This window comes from Papio anubis, chromosome 7, assembly GCF_008728515.1.
Source record: "Papio anubis isolate 15944 chromosome 7, Panubis1.0, whole genome shotgun sequence".
NCBI lineage: Eukaryota > Metazoa > Chordata > Mammalia > Primates > Cercopithecidae > Papio > Papio anubis.
Window position 1 is genome coordinate 117,854,553 of NC_044982.1, and position 20,867 is coordinate 117,875,419.

The following is a 20,867-nucleotide window of genomic DNA, read 5'->3' on the forward strand; positions in this document are numbered from 1 at the left end:
AATGAAAGGCAGAGAGTGAGACAATGAGAGAGAAAGAGAGAAGGGGGAAGAGAACCATAAGGTTTTTAAAATATAGTTTATATTATATACAATAAAAACGACATAAGCATATAGTTCAATGGATTTTGATAACTGTATACACCCATGTGTATATAATGTCAATCATGACATAAACCACTACCATCATTCCAGAAGGTTCTATCATGCCCTTTCCAGCTATAATACTCCTCCCACCTGCATAGGCAAAACACTGTTCTGATTTCTATCGCCACAGTCCAATTCTTCCTATTATAGAACACCATATAAATGGAATCGGACAGTATGTGCTCTTGTATTTAGCTTATTTTGTTCAACATAAGGTTTTTGAGATTAATCCAGGATTTTATATGTGTCAGTAGTGTGTTCTTTTTTCACTTTGGAGTAATACTCCATTGTATGAATGTACCACAATTTGTTTATTCAGTCTCCTGTTGATGGATATTTGGGTTGTTTCCAGTTTGAAGCTAATATGAAAAAAGGTGCTGTGAACATTCTTGGGCAAATTATTTTTTATAGCAATACGATTACTTTCATTTCTCTTGCATGAATTAATTTTTATTAAATGATGAAGACGCTTTTTATAAAAGCTTGCAGAGAAGCAATAATACACATTCTATAGGAAGAAAAAATGCCCACTTTGCATCTTTTCTTTTAGGATAGGACAGGTCCAGAGATATCATTCTATTAAATCTGTACTCCCTCGCTACAAACTACATCCTCACATCTACAGAACATCCTCGTTCCTTTACCATTCTAGATAAACCTTTCCCTTCTCCTTAAAGTAGCATACACTCCTAATATGCCATCTACATGGCTATTTAAAAAAAAAAAAAAAAAGAGATGGCTATCCTCACTGACCACCTGACCACTCTCTTTAATTCCCTTCCAGCAGGGTTCTGAACAGCCCATCCTTATTTTCTCAGTTATTTCCCTTGACCTCTTGCAATGTTCAGCAGTGTTGACTACCTCTCCTTCTGGAAACCCTTTTCTTGGCTTCCATATACATATGAGTAGAGACTCCTGTAGCCATACTTTGGAGTTTGAACCTGGCTCAATCACTTACTAGCTAGGTGACCTTGGGCAAGTTAGTTAACTAGTCTAGGTCTTTGTTGTATCTGTAAAATGAAGGTAAAACCTAGACCACCTGATGGGGTCATTGTGAGGATTAAATGAGTCAACACTTCATACTGTGCCTATAATATAGTAAGTGATCAATAAACGTAAGTGATTTTTGTCATTTCATTTATCATCATTGCTTTAGTTTGCTTGAGCTGTCATAATAAAATACTACAGGCTGGGTGGCTTAAACAACAGAAATTTATTTTTCGTAGTTCTGGAGGCTGGAATTCCAAGGTAAAGGTGCTGATAAGATAGGCTTAATTTGAGGCCTCTTCTCTTAGGTTCTAGGTGGCCACCTTCTTGCTGTGTGTTCATGTGACCTCTTCTTTGTGTGTTCTCACAGAGAGAGAGAGAGAGAGAGAGAAAGAGAGAGATTCAGTGTCTGTTCCTTTTTTTTTTTTTTTTTTTTAATACTTTAAGTTCTGGGATACATACGCAGAACATGCAGGTTTGTTACATAGGTATACATGTGCCATGGTGGTTTGCTGCACCCATCAACCTGTCATCTACATTACATATTTCCCCTAATGCTATCCCTCCCTTAGCCCCCCAACACCCAAGAGACTCCAGTGTGTGATGTTCCCCTCCCTGTGTCCGTATGTTCTCATTGCTCAACTCCCACTTATGAGTGAGAATATGTAGTGTTTGGTTTTCTGTTCCTGTGTTAGTTTGCTGAGAATGATTGCTTCCAGTTTCATCCATGTCCCTGCAAAGGACATGGACTCATCCTTTTTCATGGCTGCATAGTATTCCATGGTGTATACGTGCCACATTTTCTTTATCTAGTCTGTCATTGATGGGATTTGGGTTGATTCCAAGTCTTTGCTATTGTGAACAGTGCTGCAATAAACATGCATGTGCGTGCGTCTTTATAGTAGAATGATTTATAATCCTTGGGGTATATACCCCAAACGGGATTGCTGGGTCAAACGGTATTTCTAGTTCTAGATCCTTAAGGAATTGGCACACTGTTGTCCACAATGATTGAACTAATTTACACTCCCACCAACAGTGTAAAAGCATTCCTATTTCTCCACATTATCGCCAGCATCTATTGTTTCCTGACTTTTTAATGATCGCCATTCTGTCGTGAGATGGTATCACATTGTGGTTTTGATTTGTATTTCTCTAATAACCAGTGATGATGAGCTTTTTTTAAATATGTTTATTGGTCACATAAATGTCTTCTTTTGAAAAGTGTTTATATTCTTCATCCACTTTTTGATGGGATTGTTTTTTTCTTATAAATTTGTTCAAGTTCCGTGTAGATTCTGGATATTAGACCTTTGTCAGATGGATAAATTGCAAAACTTCTCTCTCATTCTGTAGGTTGCCTGTTCACTCTGATGATAGTTTCTTTTGCTGTGCAGAAACTCTTTAGTTTAATTAGATCCCATTTGTCTATTTTGGCTTTTGTTGCCATTGCTTTTGGTGTTTTAGTCATGAAGTCTTTGCCCATGCCTATGTCCTGAATGGTACTGCCTAGGTTTTTTTGTAGGGTTTTTATGGTTTTAGGTCTTATATTTAAGTCTTTAATCCATCTTGAGTTAATTTTTGTATAAGATGTAAGGAAGGGGTCCAGTTTCTGTTTTCTGCATGTGGCTAGCCAGTTTTCTCAACAGCATTCATTAAATAGGGAATCCTTTCCCCATTGCTTGTTTTTGTCAGATTTGTCAAAGATCAGGTGGTTGTGGATGTGTAGCATTATTTCTGAGGCCTCTGTTCTGTTCCGTTCATCTACATATCTGTTTTGGTACCAATACCATGCTGTTTTGGTTACTGTAGCCTTGTAGTGTAGTTTGAAGTCAGGTAGTGCGATGCCTCCAGCTTTGTTCTTTTTGCTTAAGATTGTCTTGGCTATACGGGCTCTTTTTGGGTTTTATAGGAAATTTAAAGTGTTTTTTTTCCAAATCTGTGAAGAAAGTCAGCGGTAGTTTGCTGGGGATAGCATTGAATCTATAAATCTCTTTGGGCAGTATGGTCATTTTTATAATATTGATTTTTCCTATCCATAAGCATGGAATGTTTTTCCATTTGTTTGTGTTCTCTCTTATTTCCTTGAGCAGTGGTTTGTAGTTCTCCTTGAAGAGGTCCTTCACATCCCTTGAAAATTGTATTACTAGGTATTTTATTCTCTTTGTAGCAATTGTGAATGGGAGTTCACTCATGATTTGGCTCTCTGTTTGTCTGTTACTGGTGTATAAGAATGCTTGTGATTTTTGCACATTGATTTTGATTTTGTATCCTGAGACTTTGCTGAAGTTGCTTATCAGCTTAAGATTTTGGGCTGAGACGATGGAGTTTTCTAAATATACAATCACGTCATCTGCAAACAGACAATCTGACATCCTCTCTTCCTATCTGAATACCATTTATTTCTTTCTCTTGCCTAATTGCCCTGGCCAGAACTTCCAATACTATGTTGAATACGAGTGGTGAGAGAGGGCATTCTTGTCTTGTGCTGGTTTTCAAAGGGAATGCTTCCAGCTTTTGCCCATTCAATATGATATTGGCTGTGGATTTGTCATAAATAGCTCTTATTATTTTGAGATATGTTCCATCAATACCTAGTTTATTGAGAGTTTTTAGCATGAAGGGTGTTTACTTTTATTAAAAGCCTTTTCTGCATCTGTTGAGATAATCATGTGGTTTTTGTCATTGGTTTTGTTTATGTGATGGATTATGTTTATTGATTTGTGTATGTTGAACCAGCCTTGCATCCCAGGAATGAAGTTAACTTGATTGTGATGGATAAGCTTTTTGATGTGCTGCTGGATTCCGTTTGCCAGTATTTTGTTGAGAATTTTCGCATCGATGTTCATCAGGGTTATTGGCCTGAAATTTTCTTTTTTTGTTGTGTATCTGCCAGGTTTTGATATCAGAATGATGCTGGCCTCATAAAATAAGTTAGGGAGAAGTTCCTCTTTTTCTATTGTTTGGAATAGTTTCAGAAGGAATGGTCCCAGCTCCTGTTTGTACCTCTGGTAGAATTCAGCTGTGAATTCATCTGGTCCTGGACTGTTTTTGGTTGGTAGGCTATTAATTACTGCCTCAATTTCAGATCTCGTTATCGGTATACTCAGGGATTCGACTCCTTCCTGGTTCAGTCTTGGGAGGGTGTATGTGTCCAGGAATTTATCCATTTCTTCTAGGTTTTCTAGTTTATTTGCATAGAGGTATTTATAGTATTCTCTGATGGTAGTTTGTATTTCTGTGGGATCAGTGGTGATCTGCCCTTTGTATTTTTTTATTGTGTCTGTTTGATTCTTCTCTTTTTTTATTAGTCTGGCTAGCTGCCTATCTATTTCATTAATCTTTTCAAAAAACCAGTTCCTGGATTCAATGATTTTTTGAAGGGTTTTTCATGTCTCTATCTCCTTCAGTTCTGCTCTGATCTTAGTTATTTCTTCTCTTCCACTAGCTTTTGAATTTGTTTGCTATTGCTCCTCTAGTTCTTTTAATTGTGATGTCAGGGTGTCGATTTTAGATCTTTCCTGCTTTCTCCTGTGGGCATTTAGTGCTACAAATTTCCCCGTAAACACTGCTTTAGCTGTGTCCCAGAGATTCTGGTACGTTGTGTCTTTGTTCTCATTGGTTTCAAACAACTTTATTTCTGCCTTAATTTCGTTATTTACCCAGTAGTCATTCAGGAGAAGGTTGTTCAGTTTCCACGTAGTTGTGCAGTTTTGAGTGAGTTTCTTAATCCTGAGTTCTATTTTGATTGCACTGTGGTGTGAGAGATGGTTTGTTATGGTTTCCATTCTTTTGCATTTGCTGAGGCGTGCCTTACTTCCAATTATGTGGTCAATTTTAAAATAGGTCCGATGTGGTGCTGAGAAGAATGTATATTCTGTTGATTTGGGGTGGAGAGTTCTGTAGATGTCTATTAGGTCCACTTGTTCCAGAGCTGAATTCAAGTCCTGAATATCCTTGTTAATTTTCTCTCTTGTTGATCTAATATTGACAGTGGGTTGTTAAAGTCTCCCACTATTATTGTGTGGGAGTCTAAGTCTATGTTTCTAAGAAGCTGTTTTATGAATCTGGGTGCTCCTGTATTGGGTGCATATATATTTAGGTTAGTTAGCTCTTCTTGTTGCATTGATCCCTTTACCATTATGTAACGCCCTTGTCTTTTTTTGATTTTTGCTGGTTTAAAGTCTGTTTTATCAGAGACTAGGATTGTAATCCCTGTTTTGTTGTTGTTGTTGTTGTTGTTTGCTTTCCATTTGCTTGGTAAATATTCTTCCATCCCTTTATTTTGAGCCTATGTGTCTTTGCACAAGATGGGTCTCTTGAATACAGCACACTGATGGGTGTTGACTCTTTATCCAATTTGCCAATCTGTGTCTTTTAATTGGGGCATTTAGTCCATTTACATTTAAGGTTAATATTGTTGTGTGTGAATTTCATCCTGTCATCATGATGCTAGCTGGTTATTTTGCCCGTTAGTTGATGCAGTTTCTTCATAGTGTCAATGGTCTTTACAATTTGGTATGTTTTTGCAGTGGCTGTTACTGGTTTTTCCTTTCCATATTTAGTGCTTCCTTCAGGAGCTCCTGTAAGGCAAGCCTGGTGATGACAAAATCACTCAGCATTTGCTTGTCTGTAAAGGATTTCATTTCTCCTTCACTTATGAAGCTTAGTTTGGCTGGATATGAAATTCTGGGTTGAAAATTCTTTTCTTTAAGAATGTTGAATATTGGCCCCCACTCTCTCCTGGCTTGTAGGGTTTCTGCAGAAAGATCCACTGTTAGTCTGATGGGCTTCCCTTTGTGGGTAATCCAACCTTTCTCTAGCTGCCCTTAACATTTTTTCCTTCATTTCAACCTTTGTGAATCTGGTGATTAAATGTCTTGGGGTTGCTCTTCTTGAGCAGTATCTTGTAGTGTTCTCTGTATTTCCTGAATTTGAATGTTGGCCTGTCTTGCTAGGTTGGGGAAGTTCTCCTGGGTTGTATCCTGAAGAGTGTTTTCCAACTTGATTCCATTCTTCCCGTCACTTTCAGGTACACCAATCAAATGTATGCTTGGTCTTTTCATATAGTCCTATATTTCTTGGAGCCTTTGTTCATTCCTTTTCATTCTCTTTTCTCTAATATTGTCTTCACGCTGTATTTCATTAAGTTGATCTTCGATCTCTGACATCCTTTCTTCTGCTTGATTGATTCGGCTATTGATATTTGTATACGCTTCATGAAGTTCACGTGCTGTGTTTTTCGGCTCAATCAGGTCATTTATATTCTTCTCTAAACTGATTATTCTAGTTAGCAATTCCTCTAACCTTTTTTCAAGGTTCTTAGCTTCCTTCCATTGGATTAGAACATGCTCCTTTAGCTTGGAGGGGTTTGTTATTACCCACCTTCTGAAGCTTACTTTTGTCAATTCGTCAAACTCATTCTCCGTTCAGTTTTGTTCCCTTGCTGGCAAGGAGCTGTGATCCTTTGGAGGTGAAGAGGCATTCTGGTTTTTGAAATTTTCAGCCTTTTTGCACTGGTTTTTCCTCATCTTTGTGGATTTATCTACCTTTGTTCTTTGATGTTGGTGACCTTTAGATGTGGTTTTTGCGTGGATGTCCTTTTTGTTGATGGTGATGCTACTCCTTTTTGTTTGTTAGTTTTCCTTCTAACAGGCCCCTCTTCTGCAGGTCTGCTGGAGTTCGTTGGAGGTCCGCTCCAGATCCTATGTACCTAGGTATCACCAGCAAAGGCTGAAGAACAGCAAAGATTGCTGCCTGTTCCTTCCTCTGGAAGCTTTATCCCAAAGGGAACTCCACCAGATGACAGCTGGTGCTCTCCCGTATGAGGTATCTGTCGACCCCCACTGGGAGGTGTCTTCCAGTCAGGAGGCACAGGGGTCAGGGACCCACTTGAGGAGGCAGTCTGTCCCTTACCAGATTCAAGCGCTGTGCTGGGACATCCACTGCTCTCTTCAGAGTCAGCAGGCAAGAATGTTTAAATCTGCTGAAGCTGCGCCCACATTCGCCCCTTCTGCCAGGCGCTCTGCCCCAGGGAGATGGGGATTTTGTCTGTAAGCCCTCGAATGGGGCTGTTACCTTTCCTTCAGAGATGCCCTGCCCAGTGACGGGGAATCTACAGGGTCAGTCTGGTTACAGCGACTTTCCCGAGCTGCTGTGGGCTCTGCCCAGCTCGAACTTCCCAGTGGCTTTGTTTACACTGTGAGGGGAAAACTGCCTACTCAAGCCTCAGTAATGGCAGATGCCTCTCCCCCCACCAAGCTCAAGCATCTGAGGTCAACTTCAGACTTCTGTGCTGGCAGCGAGAATTTCAAGCCAGTGGACCTTAGCTTGCTGGGTTCCATGGCAGTGGAATCTGCTGAGCTAGACCACTTGGCTCCCTGGCTTCAGACCCCTTTCCAGGGGAGTGAACAGTTTTGTCTCACTGGCATTCCAGGGGCCACTGGGGTATGAACAAAAACTCCTGCAGCTAGCTGGGTGTCTGCCCAAATGACTGCCCAGTTTCGTGCTTGAAACCCTGGGTCCTGGTGGTGTAGGCACCGGAGGGAATCTCCTGGTCTGCAGGTTGTGAAGACCATGGCAAAAGTGTAGTATCTGGGCCGGAGTGCACCATTCCTCATGGCACAGTCCCTCACGGCTTCCCTTAACTGGCGAGGGGAGTTCCCCAATCCCTTGTGCTTCCTGGGGGATGCAGCACCCCACACTGCTTCGGCTCAGCCTCCATGGGCTGCACCCACTGTCTAACCAGTCCCTGTGTGATGAGCCAGGTACCTCAGTTGGAAATGCGTTGATCTTGCTAGGAGCTGCAGACTGGAGCTGTTCCTACTTGACCATCTTGCCAGCCACCTCTGTTCCTCTTATAAGAACACTAATCCTATCAGATCAGGGCCCTGCCCTTAAGACCTCACTTAATCTTAATTAGTTCCTTAGAGGCCCCATCTTCAAAGATGCTGGGGGTTAGGGCTTTAACATATGAATTTTAGACAGACGTAAACATTTAGTCCATAGCATTCATTGTGCTGTGTGTATTAGCAGAATTTTATATACTATCATAAGCTTTATTAACATAAGAAATGATACATGGGATGATAATGCCTTGGTACCTCTCCTATACCTGGATCACCTTCTCAGTGTCCTTTAATGGCTGAGACTTTCCCCTGCTTCCTTAATGTAACATACTCCAAAGCTCATTTCCTAGTCCTTGTAAAACCCATTTTGTTATTCTACTTTTTCTTGAAGGTCTTATCCACTAATCTCACCAAGGCTGATGACTGCAAGTATGGGTCTACAACCCTACGATATCTCCCTAAACTTCAGAACCTTGCATCTCCAATCTCCTGTTGGGTCCCACCATTCATTCAGACTCAACATATACAAGAGCAAAATCATCATTTTGTTTTCACAAAGAGGTTGCCCTCTGGGCTTTGTCCCCAGTGATATGCTCATCCTCAAAGCAAACATGGCCTAGTCTTGCCAGGTATCCCCTGGCACATACAAGAGAGCTCTGAGAATGGATCTTGTTGGGGGCATCCCAGATCCACCCTTAGCGAAAAAGAAACTGCCTCTCATTTCCCTAAGGTCTGTCCCTTCCACTCTGAACGTTCACAGTGATTATGGATTATCTATGCACAGGGGTGGGCTGTAGGAATGAGAGTGCCTATGAATAAAGCGGCTTCATTAAAATGTGAACACTCTAATTCCAGGCCTACCGGCATTTAGTCATAAGCCTCCCTCCCTCATATATTATAGTTGTGATAATATTGTCTATGTTTTTATCTGACAGTGCCCCCTGCCCCGTCATGCCCCACCATGGTGTCTGTGTTAGAGCAGACTGCTGAACTGGTGGAGGAGTCAGAAGCATGCCTGGGGTCTTGGCCTCCAGCATTCCATCTTTGGCCCCTCAGAGCTTTAATCAAGGGGTAGATCTTGACTGAAGTGGCTCAGGGCTCTGTGGATATCAGACTGTGTGGTGGCACCTTTAATATTCTCAGGAGCAACAGCTACTTTTCTTGCAAACAACCTAATAAAAGTCACCTGGACTTAGGAGGAAGGTATTCAGGGAATTTCACTGGAGCTTCCTGCCTGCTAGTCACTAGGGCCAGCCACAGATATTCCATTTCTCCTCCTTTGAGCACATAGTGGGAGGGTACCTCCCTTCCTCCTTGGAAGTTAGGTGTGATTCATGACTTGCTTTGGCCAATGAGATGTGAGCAGAAACAATGTGGATCAATTCTAATTGAAGTTTTAAGAACCTGAGTCTGTATGGCTGGCTATTATTAAGTCAAAAATAAGAAGATGCTGGTAAGGTTGTGGAGAAAAAGGAACACTTACACACTGCTGGTGGGAGTGTAAATGAGTTCACCCATTGCAGAAGACAGTGTGGCAATTCCTCAAGGATCTAGAGACAGAAATACCATTCGGCCCAGCCATCCCATTTCTGGGTATATACCCAAAGGAATATAAATCATTCTATTATAAAGACACATGCATGCGTTATTCACAAGAGCAAAGACATCGAATCAACCTAAATGCCCATCAATGATAAACTTGATAAAGAAAATGTATATATACACCATGGAATACTATGCAGCCATAAAAAAGAATGAGATCATGTCCTTTGCAAGGACATGGATGGAGGTGGAGGACATTATCCTTAGCAAACTAATTCAGGAACAGAAAACCAAATACTGCATATTCTCACTTATAAGTGGGAGCTACCTTATACGAAAATTAATTCAAGATGGATTAGAGACTTAAATGTTAGACCTAATACCATAAAAACCCTAGAGGAAAACCTAGGTAGTACCATTCAGGACATAGGCATGGGCAAAGACTTCATGTCTAAAACACCAAAAGCAACGGCAGTAAAAGCCAAAATTGACAAATGGGATCTCATTAAACTAAAAAGCTTCTGCACAGCAAAAGAAACTACCATCAGAGTGAACAGGCAACCTACAGAATGGGAGAAAATTTTTGCAATCTACTCATCTGACAAAGGGCTAATATCCAGAACCTACAAAGAACTCAAACAAATTTACAAGAAAAAAACAAACAACCCCATCAAAAAGTGGGCAAAGGATATGAACAGACATTTCTCAAAAGAAGACATTCATACAGCCAACAGACACATGAAAAAATGCTCATCATCACTGGCCATCAGAGAAATGCAAATCAAAACCACAATGAGATACCATCTCACACCAGTTAGAATGTCAATCATTAAAAAGTCAGGAAACAACAGGTGCTGGAGAGGATGTGGAGAAATAGGAACACTTTTACACTGTTGGTGGGATTGTAAACTAGTTCAACCATTATGGAAAACAGTATGGCGATTCCTCAAGGATCTAGAACTAGATGTACCATATGACCCAGCCATCCCATTACTGGGGATATACCCAAAGGATTATAAATCACGCTGCTATAAAGACACATGCACACATAGGTTCATTGCGGCACTATTCACAATAGCAAAGACTTGGAATCAACCCAAATGTCCATCAGTCACAGACTGGATTAAGAAAATGTGGCACATATACACCATGGAATACTACGCAGCCATAAAAAAGGATGAGTTTGTGTCCTTTGTAGGGACATGGATGCAGCTGGAAACCATCATTCTTAGCAAACTATCACAAGAACAGAAAACCAAACACCGCATGTTCTCACTCATAGGTGGGAACTGAACAATGAGATCACTTGGACTCGGGAAGGGGGACATCACACACCAGGGCCTATCATGGGGAGGGGGGAAGGGGGAGGGATTGCATTGGGAGTTATACCTGATGTAAATGATGAGTTGTTGGGTGCTGACGAGTTGATGGGTGCAGCACAGCAACATGGCACAAGTATACATATGTAACAAACCTGCACGTTATGCACATGTACCCTATAACTTAAAGTATAATAAAAAAATAAATAAATAAGTGGGAGCTAAATGAGGAGAACACATGGACACAGAGAGGGGAACAACACACACTGGAGCCTATCAGAGGACAGAGACTGGGAGGAGGGAGAAGATCAGGAAAAGTAACTAACGGATACTAGGCTCAATAACTGGGTGATGAAATAATCTGTACGACAACCCCCCAGGACACATTTGCCTATGTAATAAACCTGCACATCCTGCACATGTACCCCTGAACTTAAAATAAAAGTTAGAAAACAAACAAACAAAGAACTTGAGCCTGGGTCACTTGTTCCCTTTCCCTGCCTCAGTGAAAGCATGAGTTGAGATACAGCTTCTACCAGCCTGGGTCCCCAGGTAAGCAAAATACACCCATTCTTACACATGGAAGGTGAACAGGAGGCAAGCTTTTGTCATGTTAAGTCATTTGGATTTGGGGGTTATTTGTTACTGTAGCATAAGCCAGCCACTGCTGACAGATAGAGTCACTCTGTTCATGTCACCAGTTGGCGACCTTCACTTTCTGACTCAGCCTCCCCTCTGGCTTTTCAATTGCCACTCTCTTTAGTTCAGCTCTCGGGGACACACAGTGCACTCAAGCTACCCAAACATAAAGCTGCCCCCAAACAGTTTTAAGGATTAACACTGATACCTGATGCCCTACAGCCTATAGCAACCCAGCAAACTCCAATTTCATGGTGTCCAGCCCCATTACCCTTGGCATGAAAACAGGTAGAATTTTCTCCAAGCTCAGCACCTAAACAAGTGGCTTCCTATGAAACTGCCCATGCTAGGTGGAATGGATATATATATTTGCTGTCCAAGACAGAGAGTGAAAGGGGACTGGGACAACAGGCATAAATTATCACTGTCCTGGGTGAACTGGGATGCACAGGCACCCTAATTCCACTTTTGCCATCTTTACAGTAATAGGTCCTGGGCTATGAGAAAAATTCCTGGAGGCATTATCTAAGGATAGGTCACCAAATCCAGGAAATGCAATTAAAGGCTTAAGAAGAACATCTGGTAAAATTAATGTGTTTATCAGAGAGTATACTCTGCTTTTACTATTCTATGTGGCATTGCACTGAATGAGTGCAGCTGTTTCCCTAAGTAGGCACATGTGAATAGCAGTAGACATCCAAACAAAATCAAGAGCCCGATGCAAAATCCAGCCGTAAAGCATGAACACCCTGCAGAAACATTAGCAGTGTCTTCCTCCCGCCGGTCAGCCTGGGAGCCATTTAAGAGGAAGAAGGATAAAATCAAGAAAACAATCTTAGCAGCAAAAAGAATTATTTAAACAAAGCCAAAGTAAACTCAACTTCAGTGACCATAGGCTTCCTCTCTCCTTCTAGGCATGTGAAAAATATCAATGTCAGTGACTATTTTAAAAGACTACATTATTTTCTGGTAACACTTTGTAAGGAATAGCTGATTAATCCACACTAGGATGGTAATTAGTTGATTCAATGTCTCAGTGGCTTCCAGTAAAGAAGTATGCACTGACTTTGGTAGAAGAATGTTTTCCTGTCTGTCTCAATTCCCACTTCCCTATCTCCCCTTCATGTGATGTGGGTCCTCCACCACAGGGTTGGTCACATGACCTGTGCTAACCCAAGTACCCCATCCCCCAAACTAGGTTCCAGGGATGGGAACAGGATCTAAACAAGACCATGGTACAGTTTGTCTAGGATTAGAACAGTCACTAGGTATATTAGTTTCCTAGGACTGATGTAACATATCACACAAACTGGTTGGCATCCTGTTGAACACAAACAAGAGAAATGTATTCTCTCACAGTTCTGGAGGCTAGAAATCCAAAACCAACATGTTGTTAGGGTCACTCTCCCTCCAAAGTCTCTGGAGGAAGGATCCTTCCACGCATCTTCCTGGTTTCTGGAAGGTGCCGGCAATCCTTGGTGTTCCTTGGCTCATAGCTGCATCACTCCCGTGTCTGCCTCCGCCTTCACATGGGCTGTCTTCCCCGTCTGCGTCTTCCCATGGTGTTCTGTGTGTGGGTCCCCAGTCACAATGGATTAAGGCCTATTCTACTCCACTGTGACCTCTTCTAAACTTACATCTTAATTAGATCTGCAAAGACCCTCTTTCCAAAAGAAGGTTACATCACAGGTACCAGGGCGACCCTTTCTTTTTTTGAGACGGAGGTTTGCTCTTGTTGCCCAGGCTGGAGCGCAATGGCACAATCTCGGCTCACCACAACCTCTGGCTCCCGGGTTCAAGTGATTCTCCTGCCTCAGCCTCCTGAGTAGCTGGGATTACAGGCATGTGCCACCACACCCGGGTAATTTTTTGTATTTTTAGTAGAGATGGGGTTTCACCATGTTGTTCAGGCTGGTCACGAACTCCCAACCTCAGGTGATCAACCCGCCTCGGCCTCCCAAAGTGCTGGGATTACAGGCATGAGCCACCGCACCTGGCCTAGGGGTACCTTTAATAAATCTTTTTGGGGGGTGCAATTCAGCCCACAAGACCAGGTGAGAAAGTCCCTCCCACTATGATTGCAAGCTCAAACCCACGGTAAGCCTGCTTGCCTGCCCGAGACGAAGTAAACAGAACCTAGAGATGGAGAAAGATGAGAAAGGCAGGGTCCTAATGTTACTGATTCCATGGAATGCAGCCACATCTGAATCCCAGGACACCTCTTGCATTTCCCAGTAACATGACCAACAAAATACCTTTCTGATCAAAATATATTTAGTTTGGGTTTCTGTCACTTACAACCAAGAGTTCCAAGTAATATATCCACCAATGAATAATGCTCTGTAATGTGAATTCAAGTAGTTTCCCATAATCTGGGTGGAAGAGAGAGAGGATGGAAATATTTGTGAAAAAGATTGGTTATGTGCTGATAACTAACGGAATTAAGTGGGTACGTAGGAGCTTATCACACTATTATACTATTCTCCCTACTTTACCTATATTGGAAATTTTTCAAAAAATCAATTAAATCAAATGTTCAAAAAACAAGTTCTTTTAGGTCTCATACTTAAAGTCTAGCACAAATCAGAGGGGAAAAAAATAACAGAAAAAAAAATAAATAAATAACATACACGAGCCAGACAATAGCAGGCATCCACATGTAATACATGAAAACATTAGCAAAGTTTTCTTTGTGGTCTGCATAGGGCTATCAATATAAGACTTGCATCTCACCAGACCTCAAGGTCTTAGACAACAACAGCTGGCTGATGGCCACCTCAGACCATGCAGAAAAGGTCTGGCATGGCAGCTGCTCCTGGGGAAATAACAGAACGCACACTACTCAGTGTAGTGTGGAATTCATCTTTCCCCCCAGGTAATCACAATAAAGCAGCTATTATCCACAGCCAGCCATAAAGCAGGGGTGCAGCTCAGACAAAAGACAGGGTCACTTCTTATCTAAATGTTCACTGAAAAGCATTGTTGTTCTAACACAAGAATGTATTTCATGATTTATCAAATACCCATGATTCCGTCCTTCGATGTAGGCTAGAGTCATCCCCTCTTGGATTAGAGGTTCTCTACCCTAGCTACCCATAAGAATCACCTGGGATCTTTAAAAAATCCTGATGTCCAGGCTGCACCCCAGACCAATTAAATCACAATCTCTGGGGAGGGGTCTAGGCATCAGTGTTTCTAGGAGGCTCCTCAGTGATTCTAATGAGCAACGAGAGCCGAGAACCACTGCGCTGGACAGACCTACATCTGTGAGGCAGTTGAGGCAGCTGCTCACTTTGGATACATGCCTCACTTCTCTAAGGCATCTGCTACTATCGGTCGGAGCAAATTCACTTCTGGATCTACTCTAGTGAGTAGATCTCAATCAATCCAGAACCTTGTTCCTCCCTCTTTGTATTAGTTTCCTAGAGCTGTATGACAAAATACCATAAACTTGATGACTGCAAACAAGAGAAATTTATTCTCACAGTTCTAGAGGCTGAGAGTCGAAAATCACGGTGTTGGCAGGGCCATGCCCACTTTGAAGGCTCTAGGCAAGGATGCTTCCTTGTCTCTTCCTAGCTCTTGCTGGCTGCCAGCAATCCTTGGTGTTACCTTGTAGAAGCATCACTCCAATCCCTGTCTTCATCATCACTTGGCATCCTCCCTGTATGTCTGTGTCCTTTCTCCTCCTGTTCTTTTTTTTGTTTTTTGTTTTTTGTTTTTGTTTTGTTTTTGAGACAGAGTTGCACTCTTGTTGCCCAGGCTGCAGTGCAATGGCACGATCTCAGCTCACTGCAACCTCCGCTTCCCAGGTTCAAGTGATTCTCCTGCCTCAGCCTCCTGAGTAGCTGGGATTACAGGCACGCACCACCACACCCAGCTAATTTTGTATTTTTTAGAAGAGACAGGGATTCTCCATGTTGGTCAGTCTGGTCTTGAACTCCCGACCTCAGGTGATCCACCCGCCTTGGCCTCCCAACTTTCTCCTCTTCTTATCAGAACACCAGTCTTTCTAGATTAAGAGCCCACCGTACTCCAATATGAACTCAACATAACTGATTACATCTGCACTGACTCTGTTTCCAAATAAGGTCACATTCTAAGGTTCCAGGAAGAATACTAATTTGGGTGGTGAGCAGGGGCAGTATTTAACCCAGTGCATTCTTCGTCACCCATATTGAGTTTTACACTTTGTCTTCACCAGAATGCATGTAAGACATAACTAATTGGGAGTACAATGCTTTTAATAAATTTTATTTTGAAATCATTTTCGATTTATAGGAAAGTTACAAAGATAGTACAAAAGTTCCTGTATACCCTTTACCCAGCTTCGCCTAATGTTAACATGTTACCAAACCATTTATAGGCTGGGTACGGTGGCTCACGTCTGTAATCCCAGTACTTTGGGAGGCTGAGGTGGGTGGATCACTTGAGGTCAGGAGTTCGAGGCCAGCCTGGCCAACATGGCAAGACCCCATCTCTACTAAAAATACAAAAATTAGCCAGGCGTAGTGGTGCACACCTGTAATCCTAGCTACTCGGGTGGCTAAGGCAGGAGAATCGCTTGAACCCAGGAGGTGGAGGTTGCAGTGAACTGAGATCGTGTCACCTCACTCCAGCCTGGGCAACAGTACAAGACTCCATCTCAAAAACAAAACAAAAACAAAAAACAAACCATTCATAAAAACTAAGACATTAACTCTGGTACAATGCTATTAACTAAACTATACACTTTATGCCTATTTCACCAGGTTTTCCAACAATGCTCTTTTTCTGTTTCAGGATTCAAATTAGGATACCACCTTAAATTGAACATAATGCTCTTAAAAATGAAAACGGTCAGAACCAAGCTCTATTTACAGAATCAAATCAAAACTTCACTTTGGCATCCTTCTTTTGCTCACGCTTCACCCTGTTCCCCACCCCATGTATTTGCATTCAGCTAGTTCTATGTTTCCTCTGTATATCCTTCCTGCTTGAATTTGATAGTCTCAATTTTTTAGTCAAATTAGTTCTTAACAATTTCGAGGTCATGGGACCACTCTGAGAATCTAACAGAAGCTATGGAGTCGCTGAGAACACTGCACAATTTAGCATCCAATTTCAGAGCAGTCAGATACTAATCCACTTCCCTCCTCCCCAAGTATAGAACCACCTTGCAGAGTTTGGCTTCCCCAGGCATTGATTCTGCAATGAAATCATCACAACTCACTATCAATCTCTCTTCCAAGGCAATTTCTCCAGATCCTGGACATAGTGCAGTGCTCCACACTCTGGGTCTTGGCCAACCTTAGCTGTCCCAGCCACTGCCTCAGGCTGAGGCTGAGAAGGGCTGGCTGTGCAGAGCTCTCCCACTGGGCCCTGAAGGCAGCTGGACTCCCTCTCCAGCCAACTTGGCTGTAAGCATAGAACCCCCACAAGTTCTGCTTGACCCAACACCTCTTCTGAGCCCACTTTCTTCACGAGTGGGAAGAAATATCTCAGAATGTTAACACTTCTCAGTCCACAAGTCCTATTATCATCTGAATTTCAACAAAGAAAAGTGGCTCCAGCATGCAGAGTGGGATCAACTTGCTCTACCAACTTTGGATCTTCTGTCATTTGGAAATGATGGGGATCTTGGACTCACAGGCAATGCCTGCCTACTGTTATCTTTGGAATCAGTATGTGAGGCCCCCTAGAGATGAGAAACGTACAAATGTACAACCCCACATGTTCTCTTAAGCTCCCATACCAGCCCTCGTAGCAGTAACCAAGGAAAGGGAAACTCCATCTGTACTCACGGCTCACAACCTTATGTTTGAACCTCTTCTCCAACTGATTCCTTGAACCCTGTTCTGTCCCCCTCACCCTGCCATCCTTGGATGTTGCTCGTTTCCATCAACGCCTCGTCCATCTGACTCATGCTGAAGATGGTCCAGGTGTCACCTGAGCTTTGCTACCTTTGGTAAAGACCTGTGCAGGCTTCTCTTTGCCCTGGAGTCACACTTTGTCCCCTATTGACACCCCAGCCAGGATCACACCAATACCTCCAACATCAATCAGAAGTCAGCAAGAATGGAAAATAGACTAAGTAACTTCTATGGACAGGGCTGGGTCTATTCTTACCTTCTGCAAATGGTTCCCATTCATAAAACCGGCCCATGAATGGCTTGTTGTTGTAGGATGCACACTGTACCTCCCGGATACTTCTACTGCTCTCTGGACATACCTAATAAAGGAGATATTAAATATGCAATTAGCGTCCATACTGTTCATAGCTCCAGGATACATCTCCAAACTCTGGATACCTTTCCAACTTTATTTTTTTTTAATTTTTATTCTTATTTATTTTGGGGGGTGCTCTTGTCACCCAGGCTGGAGTGCAGTGGCCCAATCTCGACTCACTGCAAACTCCACCTCCCAGGTTCAAGTGATTCTCCTGCCTCAGCCTCCCAAGTAGCTGGGATTACAGGCACCCACCACCATACCTGGCTAATATTTGTATTTTTTGTAGAGATGGACTTTCACCATGTTGGTCAGGCTGGTCTTGAACTCCTGACCTCAGGTGATCCACCCACCTCGGCCTCCCAAAGTGCTGGGATTACAGGCATAAGCCATTGTGCCTGGCCCCTTTCCAACTTTAAATACCAGCCCTCTTCTACCTAAACTACTGAGTTTCTGATCATTTGCTCATAACCTGCATGAAAAAGTTTAAATGCAGATCCCCAGCCTTCATGTATGCCAACTCAATCGTTATAGGGGCAAGAAATTTTTAACAAGCTCCCCAGATTATTTTTTTGCACACTGTAATTTGAAAACCACTGATCTAAACCTTCTACTCCTGACAAGTCAATCTACTCCATTCCCTCAAAGAGACCATCTGCTTCTGTTTGACTTTGTTCATGCCATTCCCCTTGCATGGAATAGTAGTCACAGCAGACACGTTCAGAGCCCTTACCTTTGCCAGGCACTACTTTAAACATGTTCCACATATGAACTCATTTAATCTTCACAACAACCAATGAGGTAAACACTGTAGTTTTACAGATTTTTCATGAGAGCAAACTGAGGCATGGAGGAGTCACACAGCCAGTGAGGTGTGGGGCCTGGATTTAAACGCAAGCAGCCTGGCTCCCACCAGGCTGTCTCTCATGGTCCTCCCCATTTTCTCTAAATTCTAGCTTAGATTCTGTCCCACCTAAAGCAGGAATTTCCGACCTTCTGCGTGCAAAACAATCACCCAGAGATCCTTTTGGAAATGCAAACTTCTGGATCCCTCCATGAAGGATTATTATTCAGTAAATCTGGGATGAAATCCAGAGATCTGTATTTTATCAAGTTTATCCAGGTGATTCTGATGCACTAGACTACTCAAGGAAAACACTGCTCCCTCTGGCTTTTTTCTTCCTCATTTATAAATGGTACATATGAGCAAAAGTGTGGTATAGAGTAAATAAGTATGAGACAGAAAATAATAAGATCAGAATCTCTAATTCATATTATGGATAAAGTATGATCTAGCTTTATTGAACCTGAACTATAAGAGTGTGTGTGTGTGTGTGTTGTGTGTGTGTGTGTCTGTGAATAATCAGAAGGAAAAGAAGCCTGGCCCCTGAAACATCAAACAGTACTGTGTAGAAGAAGTCTCCGGAATAAACTGCTAATAGGATAGTTCAAAGTCTTCAAGGATTTGTAGAGAAATCTACTGTATGTATCAGAAATATTAGGTCTCCTGGAAGATGAGGGACCAGAGGAAGGACTGAAAATAGGTGTGAGGGTAAACATCTCCTGCTTGATTAAGGGCAGTCGCAGCTGGGGAGGCTGCTGGTACAAATGTGCAGCGTGGCCATGACCCTGCTGTGGTCTGAGCCGAACCATATGGAGCAAGAAGCCCTCTAAAGCAGAACATGATGGAAACTGGTAGGAAAAAACAGGCAGGGTGAACAAGCAGGTGGGCTGAGCTCTGACAATCAGTGAGAGGCAGACAGGCCACGGAAGCCTGTCTCCTAGGGCTCTGGAAGCCAACCTGCTGGCAACCCTGAAGCTGCGCCCATGTAAGCTTCCAGCAACACCAGCTGTCTCCATGAAGGGTTTTGAGTTAACTAAGATGCTTTTCACAGCCCTTTGGCCTGAGCCAAAGTTCGAGTAGGATGTGAACAGCTGGGTGACTTGGAGAGGCCACCATCCCTGTAGCAGTCCCCAAGTACGGCTTCGAGAAAGAAAACTTAAGGAGTTTGTTAAAAATGCAGATTCTCAAGCCTCACTCTGGCAGGAGAGTGGGGAAAAGAGCCCAGGAATATATGCTTGAAGTGCTCCTTGGGTGATTCTGGTGCAGCCTGTGCATCCTAACCTGGGCAGCAGCGACGAAGAGCCACGCCCAAGCCCCACCTCACTCCACTCCAAATTACTTAACACAGAATTAGAGTGCTAGAGCAAAAGAAAAAATCAAATCCAACCCCTTTCATTTACAGAGGAGGGAACTGAGACCTGGAGATGTGGCAAGCCTTGCCAAGGACTCCACAGTGACACAGAAGCAGAGCCCAGAGCGCGGATGGCCCACTCTGTCCATAATCAGAACTAGAGATCAGCTGCTGGGCTGCAGGTCTTCAGAACAGAAACAGACCAACACAAGCGGCTGAAGGTCCTGTTCCTCAAATAACTACACCTAAGTAAAGCCAAGGTGCTCTACAACGAGGCTCCAGCTAGAAGCCACACTTCATTAACCTAGTGGTAGTTACTGGAACTGGAAGCTGTAGACTACAAAGACTTACACAGTCTGCTTAACCTCTCTCTCTCAATGAGTAAAATGGCTAATAGGCTAGACTACAAACCAATGCACATTTAGAATTATCTAGAATTGCTCAGTACTTGACAACATAAATGCCTATTTCATGACTGAGAAAGGAATCCACAATCCATTAAGTTATAAGTGTTAAAAAGATTATGTGTGCGGAGTGTGTGTGTACATACACAGAGAGAGGTTAAAAGTGTTATCTCTGTCTTTATAAGGTTAAAAGGTGACGTTATAGATGTTGTTAATCTATAATTAATTGTTAGTCTATTTGTGTTATTTATTTTTTTCTACAATGAACATGTAATATTTATGTAATAAAAGTGACAATTGGCCAGGCAGGCGCAGTGGCTCACGGCTGTAATCCCCTAGCACTTTGGGAGGCCAAGGCAGGCGGATCACTTGAGGTCTGGAGTTTGAGATCAGCCTGCCAACATAGTGTAACCCTGTCTCTACTAAAAATACAAAAAATTAGCTGGGTGTGGTGGCATGCACCTGTGATCCCAGCTACTCGGGAGGCTGAGGCAGGAGAATCACTTAAACCTGTGAGGAAGAGGTTGCAATGAGCTGAGATCGCGCCTCTGCACTCTAGCCTGGGCAACAAAGCAAGACTCT

The 20,867-nt window shown here is 42.6% G+C and overlaps 1 protein-coding gene across 2 annotated transcripts in view; it reads right to left on the reverse strand.

Annotated features, from left to right (window-relative positions):
* The window catches only part of THSD4 (thrombospondin type 1 domain containing 4), a 680,084-nt gene that overhangs the window by 527,633 nt on the left and 131,584 nt on the right, over positions 1 to 20,867 (reverse strand). For both annotated transcript variants that reach the window (XM_031668519.1, XM_021940676.2), the window contains one exon: positions 17,588 to 17,690. In XM_031668519.1, coding sequence (XP_031524379.1) covers positions 17,588 to 17,690 — 103 coding nt within the window. The remainder of the gene's footprint in view (positions 1 to 17,587; positions 17,691 to 20,867) is intronic.